We start from the raw sequence: 22,237 nt of genomic DNA on the forward strand, positions 1-22,237 counted from the left end.
GAAAAGTTAGTAAGGTTGTTGTCAAATTAACGGTATGTCAGATGATGCCTATTTTACAGAAAAGAAAAAAGTACTTCTGACCCTTATGAGTACGCAGTAAGCTCGACCGAAGTTGCCGGCGCACGTGGGTAACGGTGTACCCTGCTTGCTATTTCACCTAACCTAATATTGTGTGAGAAACAGATAGACTCAGTGTAGCGAGTCAGTACAGTGTACATGCGTACATAATATTTTCAGTTATTTAGGAGTTTAGTAAAAGACGAAATGTCATTTTTCTGCATCTAGTTAAAAGTCGGAGTATACAAAACAATATGTCCTGTGTTCTGTTTTATCATGGTCACCTAATTAGAAAAGGACACACTACCAACGGGAGCCCTCTCATGCGGACCGGCTTTTTCGCCATGGTGCACACTGCACAGTCTAGTTAGAAGTGTAAGGTCTTTGCTCGGGGGTGCTGTGCGTATGTCGGTGAGCGCCGGCACAGACGGGGTTCATACTAGTATAGTTTATCTAACTTGTTACAAATAACTACAAACTTGACATTGGCTAATCTTTGTAAAGCCAGAAGAGAGAGAAAAATTATTTATTTAAATAAAAATCAATAATTTAGTCTTTAATTGGCACACCAATATTATGATTACATAAACATAAATCGCGATTGTTTATCGATTTTTGTGTTCATCACTACAGTATTATATGTGGTACTGTGGTATCATAATTTTACAAAATGACAGTAGCTAATGTCAAATGTGGAATCGAATTGTAATTCCGACTATAGGTTCAAGTTGGTTTCTATCATAGTTTTTATATACTCTTTGCCAAAGAGTCTTTGGTCTCTACTCTATGAAAGATTCGCCTACCTGGGAGTATCTAGCATGGGAGTAGTGATTACCACAGACTAAGTATTTACATACTCTTTGATTACATAGTAAGTACATACTCTTTGGGGACGCCCACAGGTAACAGGGGACGCCAAAAAACGAATATTCCAGGTAAAAATTTGTAATTTCTTTTTAATTTGTAGTGTTTTCGCAGCATTTCTCCAAATTTCGAATAAGGAGTTTGACTAGGAATTCTGCCTTCGTAACTCTTTATGCAGTAATCGACACTTTTGAGACTTTTACTTTTTTACAAAATGGACTCCCAAGGAGCTTTCCGATACGACAAAAAAATATTTCAGGAAAATTTCCATTGGAAGTATGTTTTTTGCTAAGGATTTTTTCAGTACTTGCATGAAAATGTTAGCTGCGCTAAGGAAAAGTGCAGCAAAACAATTCAGTACTTGCTACTATTGCTGCATTTCGCTAAGCATCAATCGAGTAGCCATTACATAGTTACATTATCAAAACGTAGGTACTCGCCAATACTAAGTTTGAGTGTAGCGGGACTCGACGAGAGTCTTGCGGAGTCTTGCCGTACGATTCAATACTACATTTTATCTTAGCAACTCAGTGCATTTACGTCTACACTTTGAGCATTAATAGTTTCCGGAGTTACATTACTGCTGTCATCATTGTTTTCATTCGACATTTTAATTTCAAATTAATAATTAATTTCAATAACACCCTAATATATGGTTGCGCAGATAAGTTTTGGAGGGAATTTTCAAGTCTATGGACCAGAACCAATATGATCATGTAGAGACCAACTACGCTTCGTGTTTCTGGCAAGAAACTTTTGTCCTGGGAAATCATAAGTTCCCACGGGATTTTTAGAAACCTAAATCCATGCGGGCGAAGCTGCGGGCATCAGCTAGTTATTTATATAAATTTTGTTTTCAGGCCTTAACACACACTACTTAGTCGACTTGCGAGATTGCTGAAAGCTATGACCATCCAAGATGTAGCCTTCTCATTCTTTCAAGCCAGAAATAGTGTCTTGCTGAATAACAATTATGCATTTTATATATTAAAAGTTAATGCTGATGTTGTCGTAGGTGGCGAACTGCGCCGGGAGCATAGGCAGCTGGCCTTCTATCGCGACCGCCAAAAACAGAGACACTGCGTTCATAGCTACACACGGATATGACAAAATGACTGCCCAACAGGTAATGTCCAAATATTCATTCACATCTTAACATAACAAGTAATATTAAGTTGTAATTATAAATCCATGTAATATAGTGTGTATTTTGTATATTGTGTCGTTCCAGGCTAGAAATTAACCCTATAAAATGACATTCTGAAAAAACCTGCCACTTATAAAATTACCCAAATTTAAAAGCTGCTCGAAATTCTCAGCTATCACCAACCATTCTCGTGTCTCTTCAATATCACGTCATTGGCGAAGTAAATCGCGCCCACCTGGTGCAGCTCCGCGCCATAAAATAATATAACATAACAAGCGCCAAAAGCGCACTTACTGAGTGCTGCATTCTGGGTGTTTATGTTACAAATGCTTCCATCCAACCCATGCTTTGTTAACTAACCCGAGTAACATTGTACTGCATACTTAATTGCGTGATTTGTCGTCTATCATATATAGATGACTAGCTGATGCCCGCAACTTCTTCCGCGTGGATTTAGGTTTTTTGAAATCCTGTGGAAACTCTTTGATTGTCCGGAATAAAGAGTAGCCTATCCAGGATATTATCTATCTCCATTCCAAATTTCAGCCAAATCCGTCCAGTTTTTGCGTGATGGAGTAACAAATATACACACACATACACACAAACTTTCAGCTTTATAATATTAGTGTGATAGTGTGAAGTGTGATGATAATATTAAAGATAAGCTAACAACTACCTTTATGTAGTACTAGATGTTCATTCCAAACAAAAACAATTGCAGAGGAAATTATTTTTGTTTGGAGTAGCCGTTTAATACATTTTTTGCCTGCCTCCCTGGCGCTGTGGTCTTCTCAGTGGGAGATCCCAGGTTCGATGATGGCAGGGGAAACTTGGAATTGTAATTTTTCCTCTGGTGGCTCATTACAATGTTTTATGAAAGTACAAAGGTCTGGCACGCGCTGGCTCAAAGTCCATCAGTGATGTTCACTGAGTTAGCGAATAATTCCGCTTGCCTCCCGTTTCTGATAAGTCTTTTAACCCGACTGCGACAAAGCCAAAAGGAAGGGTTATGATTTTAGCAGTCTATGTATGTATGTATGTGTGTATGTATGTATGTGTGTATGTATGTATGTATGTTTGTATCCAGATTCTGTGTATTCCACCGTTGCGCCTAAACTGCTGGGCTGATTTTGATGAATGAGGTGTCAATTGATTTGTTGTAAAGGTTCGAGTGACAGGCAATATTTTATACAAAAAAAATTGACCTAACGGATGTTACATCACAAAAAGTGGAGGGCTCCAAAAAATTTTTTTACTATTGTATTGAGTGGGATGTAAAATGAAAGAGGAAAAAATTCTGAGCTCATGAATATAAATATACAACATTAAAATATACCAAGCGATAGAAAAACAATTTTGCGCTAATATTTCAGTGTTTATTAGAACAATCGCAGTCAGTTTTTAGTTTTCAACTTTACCTTGTTAATCGAAAATTCTGATTTATTAATTTGTTGTCAGACATATGTATATAATTAAAAGAGCATATATGTATATCCAACAGTCATGTAACGACATGTACAACGGTATCCAAGAGAAGACGGCGAACCTCCTCTGGGAATGGGGGAAAATCCTTCAGAGTTCCCGCAATGAGATGGAGATAGACCAGAAGTTCAACATTTTCGTGCACACGAACAGGAACGGCATCTTCAAATCCGTTGAAATGATCTCAGAGTTCTTCCGCATCGCCACACAAATGTGTGTAAAGAATGTGTACCAACTCCTCAACAAGGACAAGGCGCCGCCGAGGAGGGAAAATTATTATGTGATGTGCGATTCGTTCATCAAACTCGTCTCGCTATTGATTAAAAAAAACGCGCACAGCGCCAACCCCGCTCCGCAACTCAAATTGTTACCAATGGTAAGTAAAATATACTTGTAGCTTTAGTTTTAAGTTACATAAATAATTATCACCACTATATCGTACAAATTTAACAATTTCGATCATCAAAAAGAGTACAATTGTATACCTACTTTGAATAAATGATTTTGACTTTGACTATATCTCTAATAGCGATATGGTTAATATTATAAATGCGAAAGTGTGTCTCACTGTCTGTCTGTCTGCTACGTTTTCACGGCCCAACCGCTGAACCGATTTTAGTGAAATTTAGTACAGGCTTGGGATACATCCCAGGGAAGGACATAGGCTACTTTTCCTGGAAAATCAAGGAGTTCCTACGGGATTACAAAACCGAAATTCACGTGGGCAGTATGAAATAAGTGCTTCAAATGCGGCCTAAAATGTATACTGGGAGCCCTGATTTCCGTTAGGTGGTCTGGTATGGTGGGAGGGTTGGCCATAGCTAGTTACGGTACAGCTATGCCCCCAAGTGGTCTAGTATTACGGTACGATGCTGTGTAGAAAATAGAAACCAAAAAGGGGTGTGGGTTTATTGAAACAGCCATACACTTTCCAATTTAGCACGCTCTCATCTTAGACGGCATCCACTTACCACCAGGTGAAATCGCAGTCAAGGGCTAACTTTTATCAAAATAAAAAAAAAAAGGTTAGCCATATCCCTCAGAAATGACATTCTACGCAGTGGCGGATTATAATGTCAAATGATCTTTTCAGATACTTAACACGATAGCTGGTCGTTTGCTCCAAGACCAGGAAGAGCATGGAATTCATTTTCATCAGCTTCCTTATCACAGGCTGATAATAATTTTGTTCCTTGAAATGACACAAGAGGACATGGCAATAGTCAACTATGAGGTAACAAACGCTACCTATACCCTATCCGCGGAATGAAGTTGATTCTGTTTTTGTTTGAGATAACTTCATTCTGCGAATAGGTTACCAAAGGATACTTGTTATTTATTACTACGCTGCCAGTTGGTCACGTGACCCCAGAAAGAAGTTAGAGATGGTACATTAGTGGGTAGAGTGCCCGGAATCGGACCCCGGATCCTCCATTTCAGGAGGCCGAAGCTTTAAGATATAGCATCACAGACATTTCACCTCAAGCCAAGTTTACGAATTTTATGTATATTTTCAAGTATGTCATAGAAAATTTTCTCACTTAAAATAGAAGGGAAAATTTTTAAAAATTTAAATATAAAAAAAATCATAGTATAAAATATATCCCCCTTTAAAATATCAAGGAAAAAACAAATAATAGAGCCGGGCGCCAGTCAACTAGGTACATACCTAAAAGGGTACCTTAAAATTTACTCGGATAGACTCGCCGGGCGATGGGCCTTTAATCTCTAGTGAGGGGCCGAGACCTATTAGTATTGTTCCTCACTAACATCTAGTTAGGGAATTCTTCAAACAGCTTAAAACTTTTAATTAAAAACAAAGTGACATGAAGGGAGGAAAAATTCACGTTACAAGTATTTTTTCATTTTCCTGGTGTAGGTAGTCTTTGAATTCTACCAAATGCTTCGCATCGTGAGACCTAGCGCTGCACCCGGTTTCTGCTACGCGTGGCTAGAAATAGTCGCGCATAGGGTCTTTATGCACAGAGTGCTCGTCGCCACTTCGATACGACAGGTATTTATAGCTCTATAGCATAGTTTTTAAGTTTGTATTGTTACTATCTACATAGTGTTTAAGTACTAACATAATTTTTAAGTTTTTTTGTTACTAACACTATATGGATTTTTGTTGTCCGATTAATCGGACAACAAAAATAAATTATTATTATTATTATTAGCTTACTCATTAGATAATCATCTTAGGGATAAACTACATTTAGAAATTGAGCAGATTTAGTCAGAACGAGACAGCGAAAACATTAATACATTTCGAACAAATACTATAACGGCAAAGTGAATCGGACCTAAATTGCCGTAACCATGTGGAAACTTTCCAAAATACAAATGGAAGTACTGAATGTCGTCTTTAAAACAGGGGCTTAGTCTCCATTCTGCTCTGACATTGTAGTCTTATGATACTCATAATCTCACAGCGTTGCGCAAATGTTCTAACTCATACTAGAATTTAAAAAAATACTATTTAACTCAAATTTACAGTATTTGGCCAATAATATATTGTGTAATTGTTTTTTATTTAACTAAGAGACTGACTCCAAACTCACTATACATTACTGACTATACATATACAGGGTGGAATTTTGTAATGCCACCTGGAGGGAAAGTACTCTTAATACTGTAGATAGAAAATTTTACTTAAAGAAAACATTCCTTTATTTTTGAATAGAAAGAAAACTGCATTCAAAGATTTTTGCAAATTCGCTTGCCACACCCGGGAATCGAACTGACTAAAATCTGTAAAAATCACAATGTGTACTTTTATTGCATAGATCGTTAGGATCAATTATAAGGATCAAATCTCTCTAAGAAACTTGATAATTAAATGAAAGGAACCTCATGAAATCTGAAATTGTTTATTTTAAAAAAAATAAACTTTTTTTTTTTTTTTTTTGATATTTCTAGGCTATCTGCAATCAGTCATTTGCCGACTATAATCAGATTGTATGAGTGCGTTGCGGGTTTGGAGAAGGTCACTCCATCAAGAGACTCTTCTCATAGGGCTATCCCTGGCTTTATTCTCCACACGACAGTTCTTCTATTGTGGCTCGTTTTAGCCTATTTACTCTGCTGCATGTGGTAAGTGACACTGCCAGACTATTCGCATGGACTTCTAGCTTGGCTTTGTGTTTTTTAGCATTATTATTAATTTCTTTGATTGTGGGCATTGCAAGATACTCATGTGTTTCACTTGTTTTGGTAAACCATGGAGCATTCAGTATTGTGCGAAAGACTGAGTTTTGATAGCGCTGTAGTATTTCTATGTTAGAATTGCTGGCTGTGCCCCACAACTCCAAGCCATATGTCCATACGGGTTTTAAAAAGCTCTTGTATATGAGTACTTTGTTATTGAGTGATAGTCGGGAGTGTCTGCCAAGTAACCACATTAGCGATCTCGTGCGTATACGCAGCTCTTCTCTCTTTTTTTTTATATGTGTTTGCCATGTTTGCCTTCTATCAAGATGCATACCAAGATATTTGGCTACATTACCATGTGGCAGAGTTTCGTTGCCAAGTTTCACCTCTGGGCAATCGCCGGGCCTAAGTGTAAAGGTTACGTGGGTTGATTTGGATGCACTAGCCTTGATTCTCCACTTTCGCATCCATTTATCAATATTATCCAAGTGGCCCTGTAGTCGCTGGGATGCTACCGTTGGATTTGAGTGAGTACTCAGTGCCGCTGTGTCGTCAGCAAACGTTGCGGTGAGGATACTCGGTGTCTCGGGTAAGTCGGCTGTGTATAGGGTATAAAGGGTCGGCCCTAGCACTGATCCCTGTGGAACACCAGCTTTGATATCGTAGAACTGGGAACAATGCTCTCCTACTACGACTTGGAATATCCTGTCTTGTAGATACGACTTCAGCAGAGTATAAATATTATGAGGAAAGTTAATCTTTATTTTGTATAAAAGGCCTTTGTGCCAAACCCTGTCAAAGGCCTGCTGAACATCCAAAAATGCGGCTGAGCAATATTCTTTTCTTTCTAGGGATTGCCTTATTTTGTTAACTACTCTATGGATTTGTTCTATGGTTGAGTGACCTTGTCGAAAGCCAAACTGGTGATCTGGTATAAGAGCTTCTTTCGTGATAATAGCTTTTAAACGACTTAGAAGAAGTTTTTCGAAGAGTTTTGATATGACAGGTAGTAGGCTGATGGGTCTATATGATGAGACAATAAGGGGGTCTTTCCCAGGTTTTGGTATCATAATTATATGGGAAACTTTCCATACTTGTGGAAAATATGATGTCCTGAGTATACAGTTGAAAAGTGTTGTGAGAAATACGATAGCTTTCTTTGGGAGTTGCTTAAGAACTTCTCCAGTTATAAGGTCAAATCCTGGTGCTTTTTTGTTATCAAGGCGTTTTATTGCTCGCGAGACTTCTGCTGGGGTAAAGCATTTGATAGGAAGACTAAGTTGGAGATCGCTGTTCAGGTAATCGTCAATTTCTTTTTCATTATTGTAGGTTTCGTCCCTTGTGTTCGGGGTAAAAATTGTATTGAGAAATTGTGCATACACTTCTGCCTTATGAGAGTCAGTTTTTGCCCATGTGTTATCGTCTAATTTCAACGGGTGTGACTGAATCAGCGGGCCAGTAGTCGACTTAATAGCCTTCCATAAGGAATGTTCTTTATTGCCTGTTGGAGACATATTTTCTAATCTGTTTTGAAGGGTTTCATCTTCTACTTCTCTCAGATATGCTTTTAGGTCATGAATGGCTTTATTAAGTTGCGATTTGTCTGTTGCTCTTCTTTGTGTTTGCCATATTCTTCTTAGGCGTCTTTTCTCCAACACTTTTTCTTTAGTCAAAAGAGGTACATTTTGGAACGCAATTGGCTTGGCTGATTCTTGAGGTGTACTCAACCAACAAGCTTTTTGAACCAAGTTTGTGAAATTGACCGTCGCTATTTCGATTTCTTCCTCTGTCTTAAGAGATACGTTGAGGTTAATGTGTTCAGTAATAAACTCGCTAAATGCATACCAGTCAGTTCTTTTATTGTATAGATGTTGTTTAAGGCTTTTATCAATTATAGTAGTGCTGATAGTAGCGATAATAGGCGAGTGGTCATCTGACGTATCGAAACAACTTTCTATCTTCAGGTAGTGCTCTGTGAAACCTTTGTAAAGGAAGAAATCTAGAAGATCTGGCCTTCTGTTAGGATCTGCAGGAAAGTATGTTGGTTGTCCTGTACTGAGCGCTTTAGTATTGTTCTTGTCCATCGCATTTTTTAGTTCCCTGCCCCTGGTTAAAGTAAGCCTAGAACCCCAGCATTCATTTTTCGCGTTCCAATCTCCACCTGCTAGGAATCTTGGGCCCAGAGATTTGATAAAATTGGTAAAGGTAGCTTCATCTATCTTATGCTTTGGAGGGCAGTATACAGCAGTCACATTAAATATACCAATTTTGTCATGTATACATATTGTTGTTGCTTGTATATATTCTGTGCGGAATGATGGTGCAAGATTGTGCTTGATGTTCTTTCTTACGAGTATTGCAGTGCCTCCGTGACTTGTACCATCGGGGTGATTAGTTGTGTACACACAAAATTCTTGAAGCGAAAAGGCTGTTGATTCTGTTAGGTGTGACTCACTTATGAGCATAATGTCAACTTTATTTATGTTTATCATTGTGGATAATTCTAGTTTGTGGCCTAAAAGGCCGTTTATGTTCCATGCTGCTATTCTAAGTGCCGTTATTTGGCTAGTTTGTTAATGACTGTGGTCAGTAAGCCCATAAGGGTGCTCATTTGTCCAATCAGTATATCTAGCTTTTCAGCTTGTTTTGTGAGAAGATGTTCGAGTTTTTCTAGATGTGTTGAATCTTTGTTGGCAGCAGCTTGTGCATATGTTTTTCTAGTAGATTTGGTGGTATGTGATTCACTTCGATTGTTATGTTCTGTTTGCTCTGTCTGGAGGTCAGTGTGCTTTTGGCTTGCTGGGTCATCTTTTTCCCTTGAACGTGGATTTGGTTTGTTGTACACGTTTGACTGATCAGTTTTCTTATTGAATTTTCGGTTTTTAATTTCCAGATAAACATTGCAGCCTTTGTAGTTAGCAGGATGGTCGCCAAGACATAGGGCACACTTAGCAGGAGTATTGCGGTCCTTCTTGGTACATTCTGTAGTTCTGTGTGCCCCTGCACATTTGACACATCTATAAGGTCTCATGCAGTTATTTTGCGTGTGGCCATATTGTTGGCAACGTTTGCATTGTGGCACTGTCTTTTTGCGTTTGGGGTCTTCTATGGTCACTATGGTATTATAGATTTGTTTGATTTCTTTAGCCGCTTTATTATTGGGTCCGGGTTCTAGATTGACAAAGAATGTAGATAGTGGGATTTTCTCCGACCCATACTTAGCATTTACTATTTGCCCTTTGACTTTGTTGCCAGTTTTTTCTATTGCATCATTTATAGCTTCCAGGGGTGTGGTGTGATGTAGGTTTTTAATTACAATCCTGTATGGTCTTTCATTTTTTTGTGTAAACGTGTGACCTATAAGATTATGTTCTCTAACTAACTGTATAACCTTTTTGTAGATTTCAGTATTGTTACATGTAACTCTCATTTGTGTTTTGGTAACTATCTTCAATGAGAAATCTGTTTTTCCGACTACAGTTGCTAATTGCTAAAAATAAATTATTATTATTATTATTAGCTTACTCATTAGATAATCATCTTAGGGATAAACTACATTTAGAAATTGAGCAGATTTAGTCAGAACGAGACAGCGAAAACATTAATACATTTCGAACAAATACTATAACGGCAAAGTGAATCGGACCTAAATTGCCGTAACCATGTGGAAACTTTCCAAAATACAAATGGAAGTACTGAATGTCGTCTTTAAAACAGGGGCTTAGTCTCCATTCTGCTCTGACATTGTAGTCTTATGATACTCATAATCTCACAGCGTTGCGCAAATGTTCTAACTCATACTAGAATTTAAAAAAATACTATTTAACTCAAATTTACAGTATTTGGCCAATAATATATTGTGTAATTGTTTTTTATTTAACTAAGAGACTGACTCCAAACTCACTATACATTACTGACTATACATATACAGGGTGGAATTTTGTAATGCCACCTGGAGGGAAAGTACTCTTAATACTGTAGATAGAAAATTTTACTTAAAGAAAACATTCCTTTATTTTTGAATAGAAAGAAAACTGCATTCAAAGATTTTTGCAAATTCGCTTGCCACACCCGGGAATCGAACTGACTAAAATCTGTAAAAATCACAATGTGTACTTTTATTGCATAGATCGTTAGGATCAATTATAAGGATCAAATCTCTCTAAGAAACTTGATAATTAAATGAAAGGAACCTCATGAAATCTGAAATTGTTTATTTTAAAAAAAATAAACTAAATTACCTATTTGAATTTTATTAAAATTGTTTATCACAAACAACTCGTACAACTTGCCATATAACTTGAGTAGCTATTCTTATTTCTATTCTTGCTGTGGAATCTTTGTCTTCCATCAAGTAGTGGCTGTCGTCGAGAACAAGTCTATCTTGCAATAAAAAAACCGGCTAAGTGCGAGTCAGACTCGCGCATCGAGGGTTCCATACTCGGGTATTTTTGCCGATATTTTGCTCGATAAATCAAGAACTATTATGGATTTTTTCCTTTACTTGTGCTATAAGACCTACCTACCTACCAAATTTCATGAATCTAGGTCAATGGGAAGTACCGAAGAACGAACATGTTTTGTGTTATTCTTCGATGGTTTATTTCGGTGTTCTCGCTCGGAAAAGAAATATTTCATACGCCTAAAATATGTTTAATGTTCATAATTATATTGCTTGATCATCGCTTTTCCATTGAGGTGTAATCGTCGGTGCGCTCTGATACTAAATGTCGATTGTTCCTTTATAGGGAGCGGGGATGATGTATTGTACGCTGCTCATCCTCCTTTTCGAGTTCCTCCACCCGTTCCTGCGTAACACGGAGTGGGCCCCGCCGGTCATTATGCTGTACAAAGGGACCCTGAAAGTGTTACTGGTTCTGGTCCACGATTTTCCGGAGTTCCTGTGCGATTACCACTACAGGTTCTGCGATGAGATTCCGCCGAATTGCATACAGATGAGAAATATTATCCTCTCGGCCTACCCGATGAACATGATACCGCCCTACCCGCTCTCGCTGAATCTAGATGTGGATCTGATAGCCGAGATGAGCTTACCGCCGCGTACAGCCATACATTTTGAGGCCATAATCCCCTCGTCGAAACTCAAGAAGGATCTGGACGCGTACTTAGAGGCCCAAGCGCCTGTTACCTTCCTATCAGAGCTGCGGAGCAACATACAGGTGAATTATCTATATCTATACTACTAATAAATAAAATTGGAGTGTCTGTCTGTAATTTCAAAATAATTACCTCATATTAAGCTCATATGGTTATTTGAACGATACCAACACTGAATCACATGTTTTTAAAATTTTTGTCTGTCTGTCTGTTTGAAAAGGCTAATCTTTGGAACGGCTGAACCGATTTTGACGGGATTTTCACAGACAAGTAGAGAATTGACCAGGGTGTAACATAGGCTACTTTTTTAACCGACTTTCAAAGAGGGAGTTATGTTTTTCTGCCTATGTACACCGAAATCTCCGAGATTTCTGAACCGATTTGCGTAATTTTTTTTTTAATCGATAGAGGAACTTTGCTACATTGTTTCATAAAAAAATTGGATTCTAACTGATCAATCCTGATGCTGCAGGGGACCTCACCATCAATACTGATGGGATTTAGAAACTGTTGGTTATAAATTGATTGATATTGAAGGTAACTGTACCAAGTAAAGACTTTGTCGTTGACTTCGAGGACCCAACTCTTCAACCCTGATGCTGTAAGGAATTGCGTTCCTAAATTCTGGTGATCCCTCGAGATTTTTAAATACATTTGTATTGTAAATACATTTGTATTGTACAATTGTACAGAAACACGTTGCATCCCCGGGACGGGCTATTACAGATAGTCTACTTTTGTCCTGGGAAATCAAAAGTTCCCACGGGATTTCAGACCTTAAATCCGCGCCGGCGAAGCTGCGGGCATCAGCTAGTATTGTTATAAATTTAGTAAAACGCATTCGCGAAATTGTTTGCTATTAGGTATTAGCTAAACTCGTGACTCGTGATTTTTTTTTACTTGTGCTGTAAGACCTAGGCCTTTATGAGTCTAGGTGAGCGGGAAGTACCCTATAGGTTTTCTTAACATACACGACACACGGACAGACAGACATAAAACAAAGTGACCCTATAAGGATTTCGTTTTTCCTTTTGATGTATGAAACCCTAAAAATGGAATTCAGTTTGTACAGCTAGACAGCGGTAATTATAACTGAATACATTTGCCTTGTAAAATGTAATGTAATGATTCTTATTTCGGTGAAAGAAATACTCATATACAACACATATTTAACAACTTGTTATGAAAACATGATTTTCATTAAGTTTCATTGCATCATTCAGGCTATTATATTATTTTTAATACAGTTGCTCAAAAAGTGGCGTATTGCAGGGACGTATAGCGTTCGGGATGTGGGCTATTACATACTCGTGCTTTTTCTTTACCTTTCCCGCACTCGTGCTTTTTCTTTCCCAACTGTCAAAATATTAAAAAGAAAAACCAACCATGAAGTTTTTACTAAAAAAATTAATAGAAGTTTTTATGATTCATGCAAATACGTATTTCTAATAAGAAGCTACTAATTTGTTTCAATATCAGATTTAATTGATTGAATGAGTTTGGATAGGTTTCATTTCATTTCATCTCATTAAATTTCATTTTCATTTCATATCAATAAAAAACTTCTACTCTTTTCTACTTCTACTTCTAACAATTTTCAGAAATTTTCTTTGCGAGTTTAGTTGTTTGTTGCACAAAATGAGTAATTTTGAACCTAGTTTTTTTCTATCTATTAACAATAAAGTTGTTTTAAATTAAATTAAATTAAGTTAGTTGAGTTTATTGTGTTTTTATTATTTTATAAAATTGCTTCATTTTTTCGCAACTGTATTAAAAATAGTCGTTCAGTACACGTGCGGAACCGTCATTGCAACTTGTTCCGACTGTCAACCCTCGCCTTCGGCTACGCCTCGGCTCGGGGAGACATTTGTCGGAACTCTTTGCAATGACAGCCTTTCCACACTTCTAATGAAATATACTATATCCTATTAGAAATTGCCGTATTTTGTTGCGTACCGATAAAAGCCAACTGATGTTTTTTTTTTTAATAATCAACCGATTTCCGAGCAAGTGGAAGAAAATTACGCCCGACTTACCAGGTAGATTAGCACTAAAAGTAATTTTAGTCTCCAGTCTCATATGAATACGAATTTTGACGACCTCCTTAGCGCAATGGCGAGCGCTGTGGTCTTATAAATGCTAGGTCTAGGGTTCGATTCCCGATTACAGAAACCAATAAGGGGTGTGGGTTTAATAAAAACTTACACACCCCTCCCAAGTTAGCGCGCTTCATTACTTACCATCAGGGGAGTTCAGAGTCAAGAACTAACTTGTAATCGATAAAAAAAATTGCCTTGCAGGTAGTAAACGAGCTGGGTAGCCGATATGATACCAAAATGATGAACGCAGTGGTTCTGTACGTGGGCACGAAAGCTATCGCTCACATAAGGGCGAAAGGACAAACGCCGAATATGACTACTATAGCCCACTCAGCGCATATGGATATATTCCAAAACTTTGCAGTTGACTTTGACTGTGAAGGACGGTGAGTAAATATTCGAGCGCAAAGTGGTTATCATTTATTGATTAGTAACATTTGATGTCACTAATCAATAAATGACAACCACTGCGGTACGCTACGAAGGTGCTTTTGATACGTTGAAATGGTGATGTCAGATGTGACATATTATCGGTCATCGGTATGTCGGACTCGTACACGAAGGATTCCGTACCATCGTACAAGAAATCTCAAATCAGTATGTCGCTCCAACAAACAACTGTAGAGCACTGAAAGTTAATGACGTACGTACGCTATTATTTGGCTGCGAACACTGTTTTTTTCTTCTTTTGGGATGTAAACATAAAATCACGGTTTTAAGACTTTGTGCTATTAGACTTTGCTGCCTGCCAAACTTCATGATTTTAGGTCATTGGAAAGTACCTACCTATAGGTTTTGATTCCCACGAATTGACAGACACGACAAAACAGACAAACGTAAAGTCAACGAAGTGATCCTAAAAATCGACGCCTCCTACGCATAATGTCTACTTCGAAACTAGGTTTCAGGTGAAAAAATGTTGAAAGATTTAGAAAATAACCACGATTTTGAATATCACGGTTATTATGAAGAAAAGTTAATGTTTGTTATTGGAATGAGCTAAAAATCTAATTTTTCACCAAAGTGCCTTACGACATAATGCGTAGGTGGGGTCGAAATATAGTGAAGTGCAAGTCGTACCTACAATTCTGAGTTGTAAGTGGCTATATAAAAGTTTTATTATATACATATGTGCAGAAATTCGATTATAGAATCCAAAATCCAAAACAGCAATATAATGTTTAGACGGACGTAGTCACTACTAAATACAAGTGTAGCCACCTTGCTCTCGCTACTACACAACAACATGGCTGGCATGTGTTGCATCAGTGTATGGAAACTGCAGTACACAAAATTGTAATCATCTTTTCACACCACTAAAGGTTCCTATGACTTAGCCAGGTTCCAATGTTGTACTGAAATCCACAGTTAGTCAGACAGTTAGCCTTAAGGGATGTAATGTAACCTTACAAGGAGGTTTTAGTTGTCATGCTGCTATTTCTGTCTCACTTAGACGTATGATGGCATCCCTCTCACTTGCGTGATTTAAATTTTCTATCTCGCTTTGATGAGGGATGGCGTCTCTTTCACTTGCCAAAAACACGAACCATAGAGTTAAGACTATTGAAAATTCCCTCCCAAAGTTATCTGCGAAACGTCTTTTTTTTTCTCTCTCGTCTGGCTTTACAAAGATTAGCCAATGTCAAGTTTGTAGTTATTTACAAGTTAGGGAAACTATATAGGTATGGACTTCGTCTGTGCCGGCGCTCGCCGACAAACGCGCGGCACCCCCTTAGAGCGCTTGCCAGTCAGTTCCACCACCAAAAACACCAGTAAAACACAAATCCCGGCCACGTTTGACAAAAAAACACTCCAAAAAGGCAGAGCACGCGCGCCAGCAAACACCACCACAGACGAAGTCCGTGGTGTGTTCTATAACACCACAATATAACGAAACGCACAATATAACGAAACGTTATATTGTGGTGTTATTGAAATCAATTATTTATTACCCACCGGCCACCCGTGACGTAAGACATTAAATGCTGGGGGCATTTAATGTCTTACGTCTTTTGTTGAATTATCTATTACCTTTTCAGAGCGCTGTTTCTGAACGCGATCGCAAATCAGTTGCGATACCCGAATAGTCACACGCACTATTTTAGCTGCTGTCTGCTGTATTTGTTCGCGGAAGCTGTCAATATAAAAGAACAAATAACACGGGTTTTGTTCGAAAGATTCCTTGCGGAGCGCCCGATTCCTTGGGGAATACTCGTCACCCTAAACAAACTTGTTCACGATCCTGTTTATAAATTTTGGACGCAGGAGTTCGTCGTCCGTTGCAAGCAAGACATCGGAAAGTAAGTATGTAATTTTAATTTATTTTTGGATTCGTCGGCGGGGTGTTATTACCAATGATCTCGTTGACAAGACATGGATCCAGCCGTAACATGTTTATATTTATAAAAGGGAATAAATCGGTCAAGCGCGAGAGGGGCTCACACACGAAGGGCTCCGTACCTGACGGTCATTTTGAAATTCTTATTATTTGTTGTTATAGCGGCAATAGAAATTAGAAAGTATTTTGAAAATATATATATATATATGTCCAGGAACCTAGGTAAATACTATTTGAATCCAAATAAACGCATAATACGGTAGAGATATTCTCGAATTACAAATTATTTTGGTATTACGTTTGTATGGGCAATTCATCCTTCGCTGCCCTCTTAATTCTTAGTTGCTAGATTACTTGACACTCTTTATTCGCATACAGTATTTACCTATAATAATTAGCTTATCATTTTGTCTAAGAACTTTGTAAACTTACTTAATATTGTAATTGATTTAGAGGTTATAAACTGTTAATAAACCTAATAAACAAAAAAAATATATAAAATACAGTACCTGGCAGAAAAGATAACACAATTATAGTCCATAATGTAATTATATGTTTAAGGTATGAATATACCCATACTATATCTATTTCACATTTGTCTCTGACTTGTCAGTCTCGTCGACTCTATATGAGTCGTCTCTGTTGATGAGGAAGTTATATCTATCTAGGCTCGATTTGTAACAATCTTTTCTGTCTAGTACTGTGTGTTAATCGACGCTGGGTATTTTTGGGCATATTTTTACGCCTTGTGGGCTATTTATGATTACCTGCACGTTGGCTTGGCATTAGCGTTCATATGTGGTCTTTGTTTCCAGTGTGGCTCGCATTATCGCAACCCGACATCGTATTTGTAAGTATTTACCTATGTGACGTTTTGTCGATCTCAACGATAGAGACAACGCTATACGAAACCGCTATCTCTTTCCAAAGGTCGATTTGCAATATTTTCTGCCACCTGCTGGGTACTGTCTAACTTGCATGCAAGATACTTGTACATACGTGGCAGCTTATAAGCGTGACAAAGCAAGTTATTGTTTTATTTGTGAAATACAGCTGGTTTTCGTTTTTTAAACCAATCCGATAGTCAATTGACAATTGTATATTTCAAACTTAAAATAAAGTGTTTTCTGAAAGAGGATCAGAGTAATATATTCCTTGAAGAAGATAATCTGAAATTGTTTACAATGTATGTATTTCATGCAACGCAATTTATAATGTGCGTAAGAATGATGGAAGTCTTTTTTATGAAGGACTAGCTGATCCCTCTTTATAGGAGACGGTCGACATCAAACGAGTCGCAGGAAGCCGCTGGATTCAGGCGGTGCAACACCGTGGCATGTGGAAGTCCAAACCTATGTCCAGCTCTGGACGTCTATCGGTTGCTAATAATGATGATGATGATGATCATGATGACAGAGTCCTGCTTGAAGCTCTATTTTTTTAAACGCGGAAACGGTTTTTATATTTATTCCTTCAGGTTCAAAATGTTGAATTTCTAAAAAGTTGAATTCTCATAATGTTGAATTTGCAAAATGATGAATTTCGGAGTTGCAAAATGTTGAATCCCAAAATGTTGAATCTTAAAGGTAAGCATTTAATTCACATATGCTTAAACGTAATTAACAGAAAAACAGCCAAGTGCAAGTTGGACTCGCGTTCTGAGAGTTCCGTATAATGTTGTAGGTATGTAACTTGGGTATGTAAATAGTTCTTTAACGAAAAGATAAACTGGATTCAGGGACAAACTTAACTTTTGAGATAGCCACAAAAATGGTCAAAAATTGACTACATAGACGGGAAGTCTTTGTTGATTCTTTTTTTTTTTTAAGATCCAACATTTAGCGAATTCAATATTTTAGGATTCAACATTTTGCAAATTCAACATTTTAGACTCGATATTTTGCAAATTAAATATAAGAATTCAACATTTTGGGCCTGAAGGATTTTTTTTCTTAAAAAAACTACTGCTTTCAGACAATGGACAACAGATTTGATTGGTTCTTCGTCCTGTAACACGAACGCAATGTCTAGCAGTATCGAGATGCTTGAGGTTATCAAGGATTCGTCAAACCATTGGTCATCTATTTTACACCTCAGCACCAGAACAACGCCGCTTGGCCTCACAATGACTGCATTAATTGCCGTTAAATAAAAGCGGTGCGTCGCTTTTATTTAACGCATACCCGTCTTTACTCCCAGCTCGCCTGATTATATAGGTGATGTGGCTAAACTCGACTTTTTACCGGATAATGTCACTAACGACATTTTTTGTATAAAAACTTATATTTTGTTGCATAGCAACATATATAATATAATACATGTTTATACACTTTGTTACCTATTTTTACATATTGTAAATATAATAAACATAGCAAATGTTTTCTATGTTTGCTATGTTTATTCTATATTAATATCTAGGTGCTAGATGGGTGCTAGATTTACTGTAGAAAAAAAACTTAATACCTTTAATAAAGTATCTATATTAGGTATTATACGTATTTATTAAAATATTACTCATATTTTAATAAATATTTATTTGAGTAAATAATTAGCACAAAAAATAACTATTTAGTTCAACAAAATACAAAAGTAAGTCTACAAAATGTTAACTATTCAGTTATACTATAATACCTTTAATAAAGATCTCATTATTTATTATAGGTAGGTTATTCCTGAAAATTTTGCTCATATGTTTATAAGTCTACAAAAAATTAACTAAGTATATTAACTATTTAGTTATAATACCTTTAATAAAGATCTCATTATATAAATATTTATTTGAGTAAGTAATCATTTAGTACAAAAAATAACTATTTAGTTCAACTAAATATCTTTTATAAAGTTCCTATATTATAATATTATATTATAATATATATATATATATATATATATATATATATATATATAATAAAATTTTGCTCGTATCTTATTATATAAAGTCTACAAAATGTTAACTATTCAGTTATACTATTAATACCTTTAATAAAGATCTCATTATTTATTATAGGTAGGTTATTCCTGAAAATTTTGCTCATATGTTTATAAGTCTACAAAAAATTAACTATATTAACTATTTAGTTATAATACCTTTAGTAAAGATCTCATTATATAAATATTTATTTGAGTAAGTAATCATTTAGTACAAAAAATAACTATTTAGTTCAACTAAATATCTTTTATAAAGTTCCTATATTATAATAGGTATATATATATATAATAAAATTTTGCTCGTATTTTATTATATAAAGTCTACAAAATGTTAACTATTCAGTTATACTATAATACCTTTAATAAAGATCTCATTATATAAATATTTATTTGAGTAAGTAATCATTTAGTACAAAAAATAACTATTTAGTTTAACTAAATATCTTTTATAAAGTTCCTATATTATAATAGGTATATATATAATAAAATTTTGCTCGTATTTTATTATATAAAGTCTACAAAATGTTAACTATTCAGTTATACTATAATCTATATCTATACTAATATTATAAAGAGGAAACCTTTGTATTTTTGTATGTTTGTATTGAATAGGCTCAAAAACTACTGGACCGATTTCAAAATTTCTTTTACCATTACTTAGAGGGATTCTTCCGAATCCGTATTGGCTATATTTTATCCCGGAAAATAGAAAAAATAAATTACCACCCGTGCGAAGCCGGGGCGGGTCGCTAGTACCTTTAATAAAGATCTCATTATTTATTATAGGTAGGTTATTTCTGAAAATTTTGCTCATATTTTTATAAGGCTACAAAAAATTAACTATATTAACTAGTTATACTATAATACCTTTAACAAGGATCTCATATAAATATTTATTTGAGTAGTACAATTTTTTTTATTATTATTATTAAATAATTACAGAGTTATTTTTTGTAATAAAATTTTGCTCGTATTTTATTATATAAAGTCTACAAAATGTTAACTATTCAGTTATACTATAATACCTTTAATAAAGATCTCATTATTTATTATAGGTAGGTTATTTCTAAAATTTTGCTCATATTTTTATAAGTCTACAAAAAATTAACTATATTAACTATTTAGTTAAAGATCTCATTATATAAATATTTATTTGAGTAAGTAATCATTTAGTACAAAAAATAACTATTTAGCAACTAAATATCTTTTATAAAGTTCCTATATTATAATAGGTATTCCTGAAAATTTTGCTCATATTTTATAAGTATTTACATTTGTTTAAGTTTACAAACAATTATTAACTATTTAGTTATACTATAATACCTCTAATAAAGATCTCATTATATTATAAGTAGGTATTCCTGAAAATATTAGATACTCATATTTTTATAAGTAAAATTCAAAATTCAAAATATTTTTATTCAATTAGACTTTTACAAGTTCGTCAAAAGCATCTACCACTGGTTCGGAATGCCTTTCCTACCGATAAAAACCAGCAAGAAACTCGGCGGTTGCTCTTTTCAAAGATTTGATATACAATACATATTAAGCCATGTATAAAAGCAATTGAAGTCCCGCGCATTGCTGGAGCGAATTGCAGGTCTAATCCACGGTCTTTTATCATTTACATAATCTTCGATAGTATAATATGCTTTTCTCAGGAGCATATTTTTAATAGATTTTTTGAACCTGTGTAAAGGAAAGTCCAAAATTGGCTGAGGAATTTTGTTATAAAAGATTATTTCCATTCCCACAAATGCCTTTGGACCTTCTTCCTTCTTTCTTGTAACTAAGAATATTTTGTTATACTTACTATAATACCTCTAATAAAGATCTCATTATAGTATAAGTAGGTATTGCTGAAAATGTTACTCATATTTATAAGTATTTATTAAGTATAGTTTATTCGAGTCTTATTCATAAAAATCCCTTATTATAGGTTTAAAACGTTCATTAGCTAAAATGCTCATTAGGCCTATTAAACGTTTCATAACTTTCTTTATTCATAAAAGTTCAATAAACCGCTCTCAACTAAATTCTCGCTATAGGCTAGTTTCGCTTTGTAATGTTGTCGTTCTGATGAATTCATAGACAAAATTGCAAAAAAAACTGGGCTCTACACAGAGAAGTGACGCAGGTGTGACATTTGTTTTCGGTCAATTGTCTGAGTTCTGGAGGATAGTTAGGTATTATCGTTCGGAGTTTTGTTCCGATTTATTTAAATTAAAAATGGAAACAGAAAGGAATTTAGAAATTAGCGTTAGATTTTATTATACTATTTAAAAAAAACATGTATTAGGTAAAAGTATGTATTAGATACAGTACCTGGACATTCATGTAATCCTTTTTTTTAATTGAAAATATTATAGTAAAACTTAAAGCTAGCCTTATCTAATTACTATACAATCATGCCCGTGTGGAATGGTGCCAAGAATACTGGCTGCGTTTCCACGCTGGACAGCCAGGCTGATCCGTTGCGCAAAAAATGAGCCAACCCTTTTTTTACCCAAATCCTCGGTTTATGTAGTTAGGTTCTGAGCTGAATCACCGCCATATTTCTTACGTTAGAAGAAATCACATACCTATCTAAAGGAATGATTACATGAAAAGAAACTTCGAAATTAAGTAGGAACTTTTAGGTACCTACTTTACGACGTCCCTAGCATCTTATGGCAGTTAAAACTTGCAACTCTGGTCAATTACCACAGCCTCTCGAATCCAGAAAAAATAACGTACTTAAATAATAATTACAATGCAATGACACTACAATCAACCAAAACAAAATAACCTCACTTCAATCTCGTATGTCAAACAAATTATCAGCTGTTAAGACAAGACGGCGGCCATCTTGTTCTTTAATAAGGGTTTATAGTAGGGTTCAGCCTATTATAAGTTATGGAGCCGCTATTGAACACTTTTAGCACTATTGAACGTTTATGAATAATGTTTTTGAGAACTTTGCTTATAACAAGCTAATAAAGCTTCTACAAATTTTTATGAATAAGACTTTATAGTATTATTAGTATATAAGTATTTTATTTTTATTATAATTAT

At 35.7% G+C, this 22,237-nt stretch overlaps 1 protein-coding gene across 1 annotated transcript; it reads left to right on the forward strand.

Annotated features, from left to right (window-relative positions):
• Window positions 1-934: 934 nt before the first annotated feature.
• LOC123880533 (CCR4-NOT transcription complex subunit 1-like) lies at window positions 935-18,714 on the forward strand. Its single transcript, XM_045928691.1, has 10 exons — window positions 935-992; window positions 1,937-2,047; window positions 3,570-3,926; window positions 4,644-4,784; window positions 5,430-5,564; window positions 11,449-11,880; window positions 14,119-14,303; window positions 15,957-16,217; window positions 17,071-17,105; window positions 18,230-18,714. The coding sequence occupies exons 2-10, from the start codon at window positions 2,033-2,035 to the stop codon at window positions 18,247-18,249; spliced, it is 1,581 nt and encodes a 526-aa protein (XP_045784647.1). The 5' UTR covers window positions 935-992; window positions 1,937-2,032; the 3' UTR covers window positions 18,250-18,714.
• Window positions 18,715-22,237: the final 3,523 nt, after the last annotated feature.

This window comes from Maniola jurtina, chromosome Z (assembly GCF_905333055.1).
Source record: "Maniola jurtina chromosome Z, ilManJurt1.1, whole genome shotgun sequence".
NCBI lineage: Eukaryota > Metazoa > Arthropoda > Insecta > Lepidoptera > Nymphalidae > Maniola > Maniola jurtina.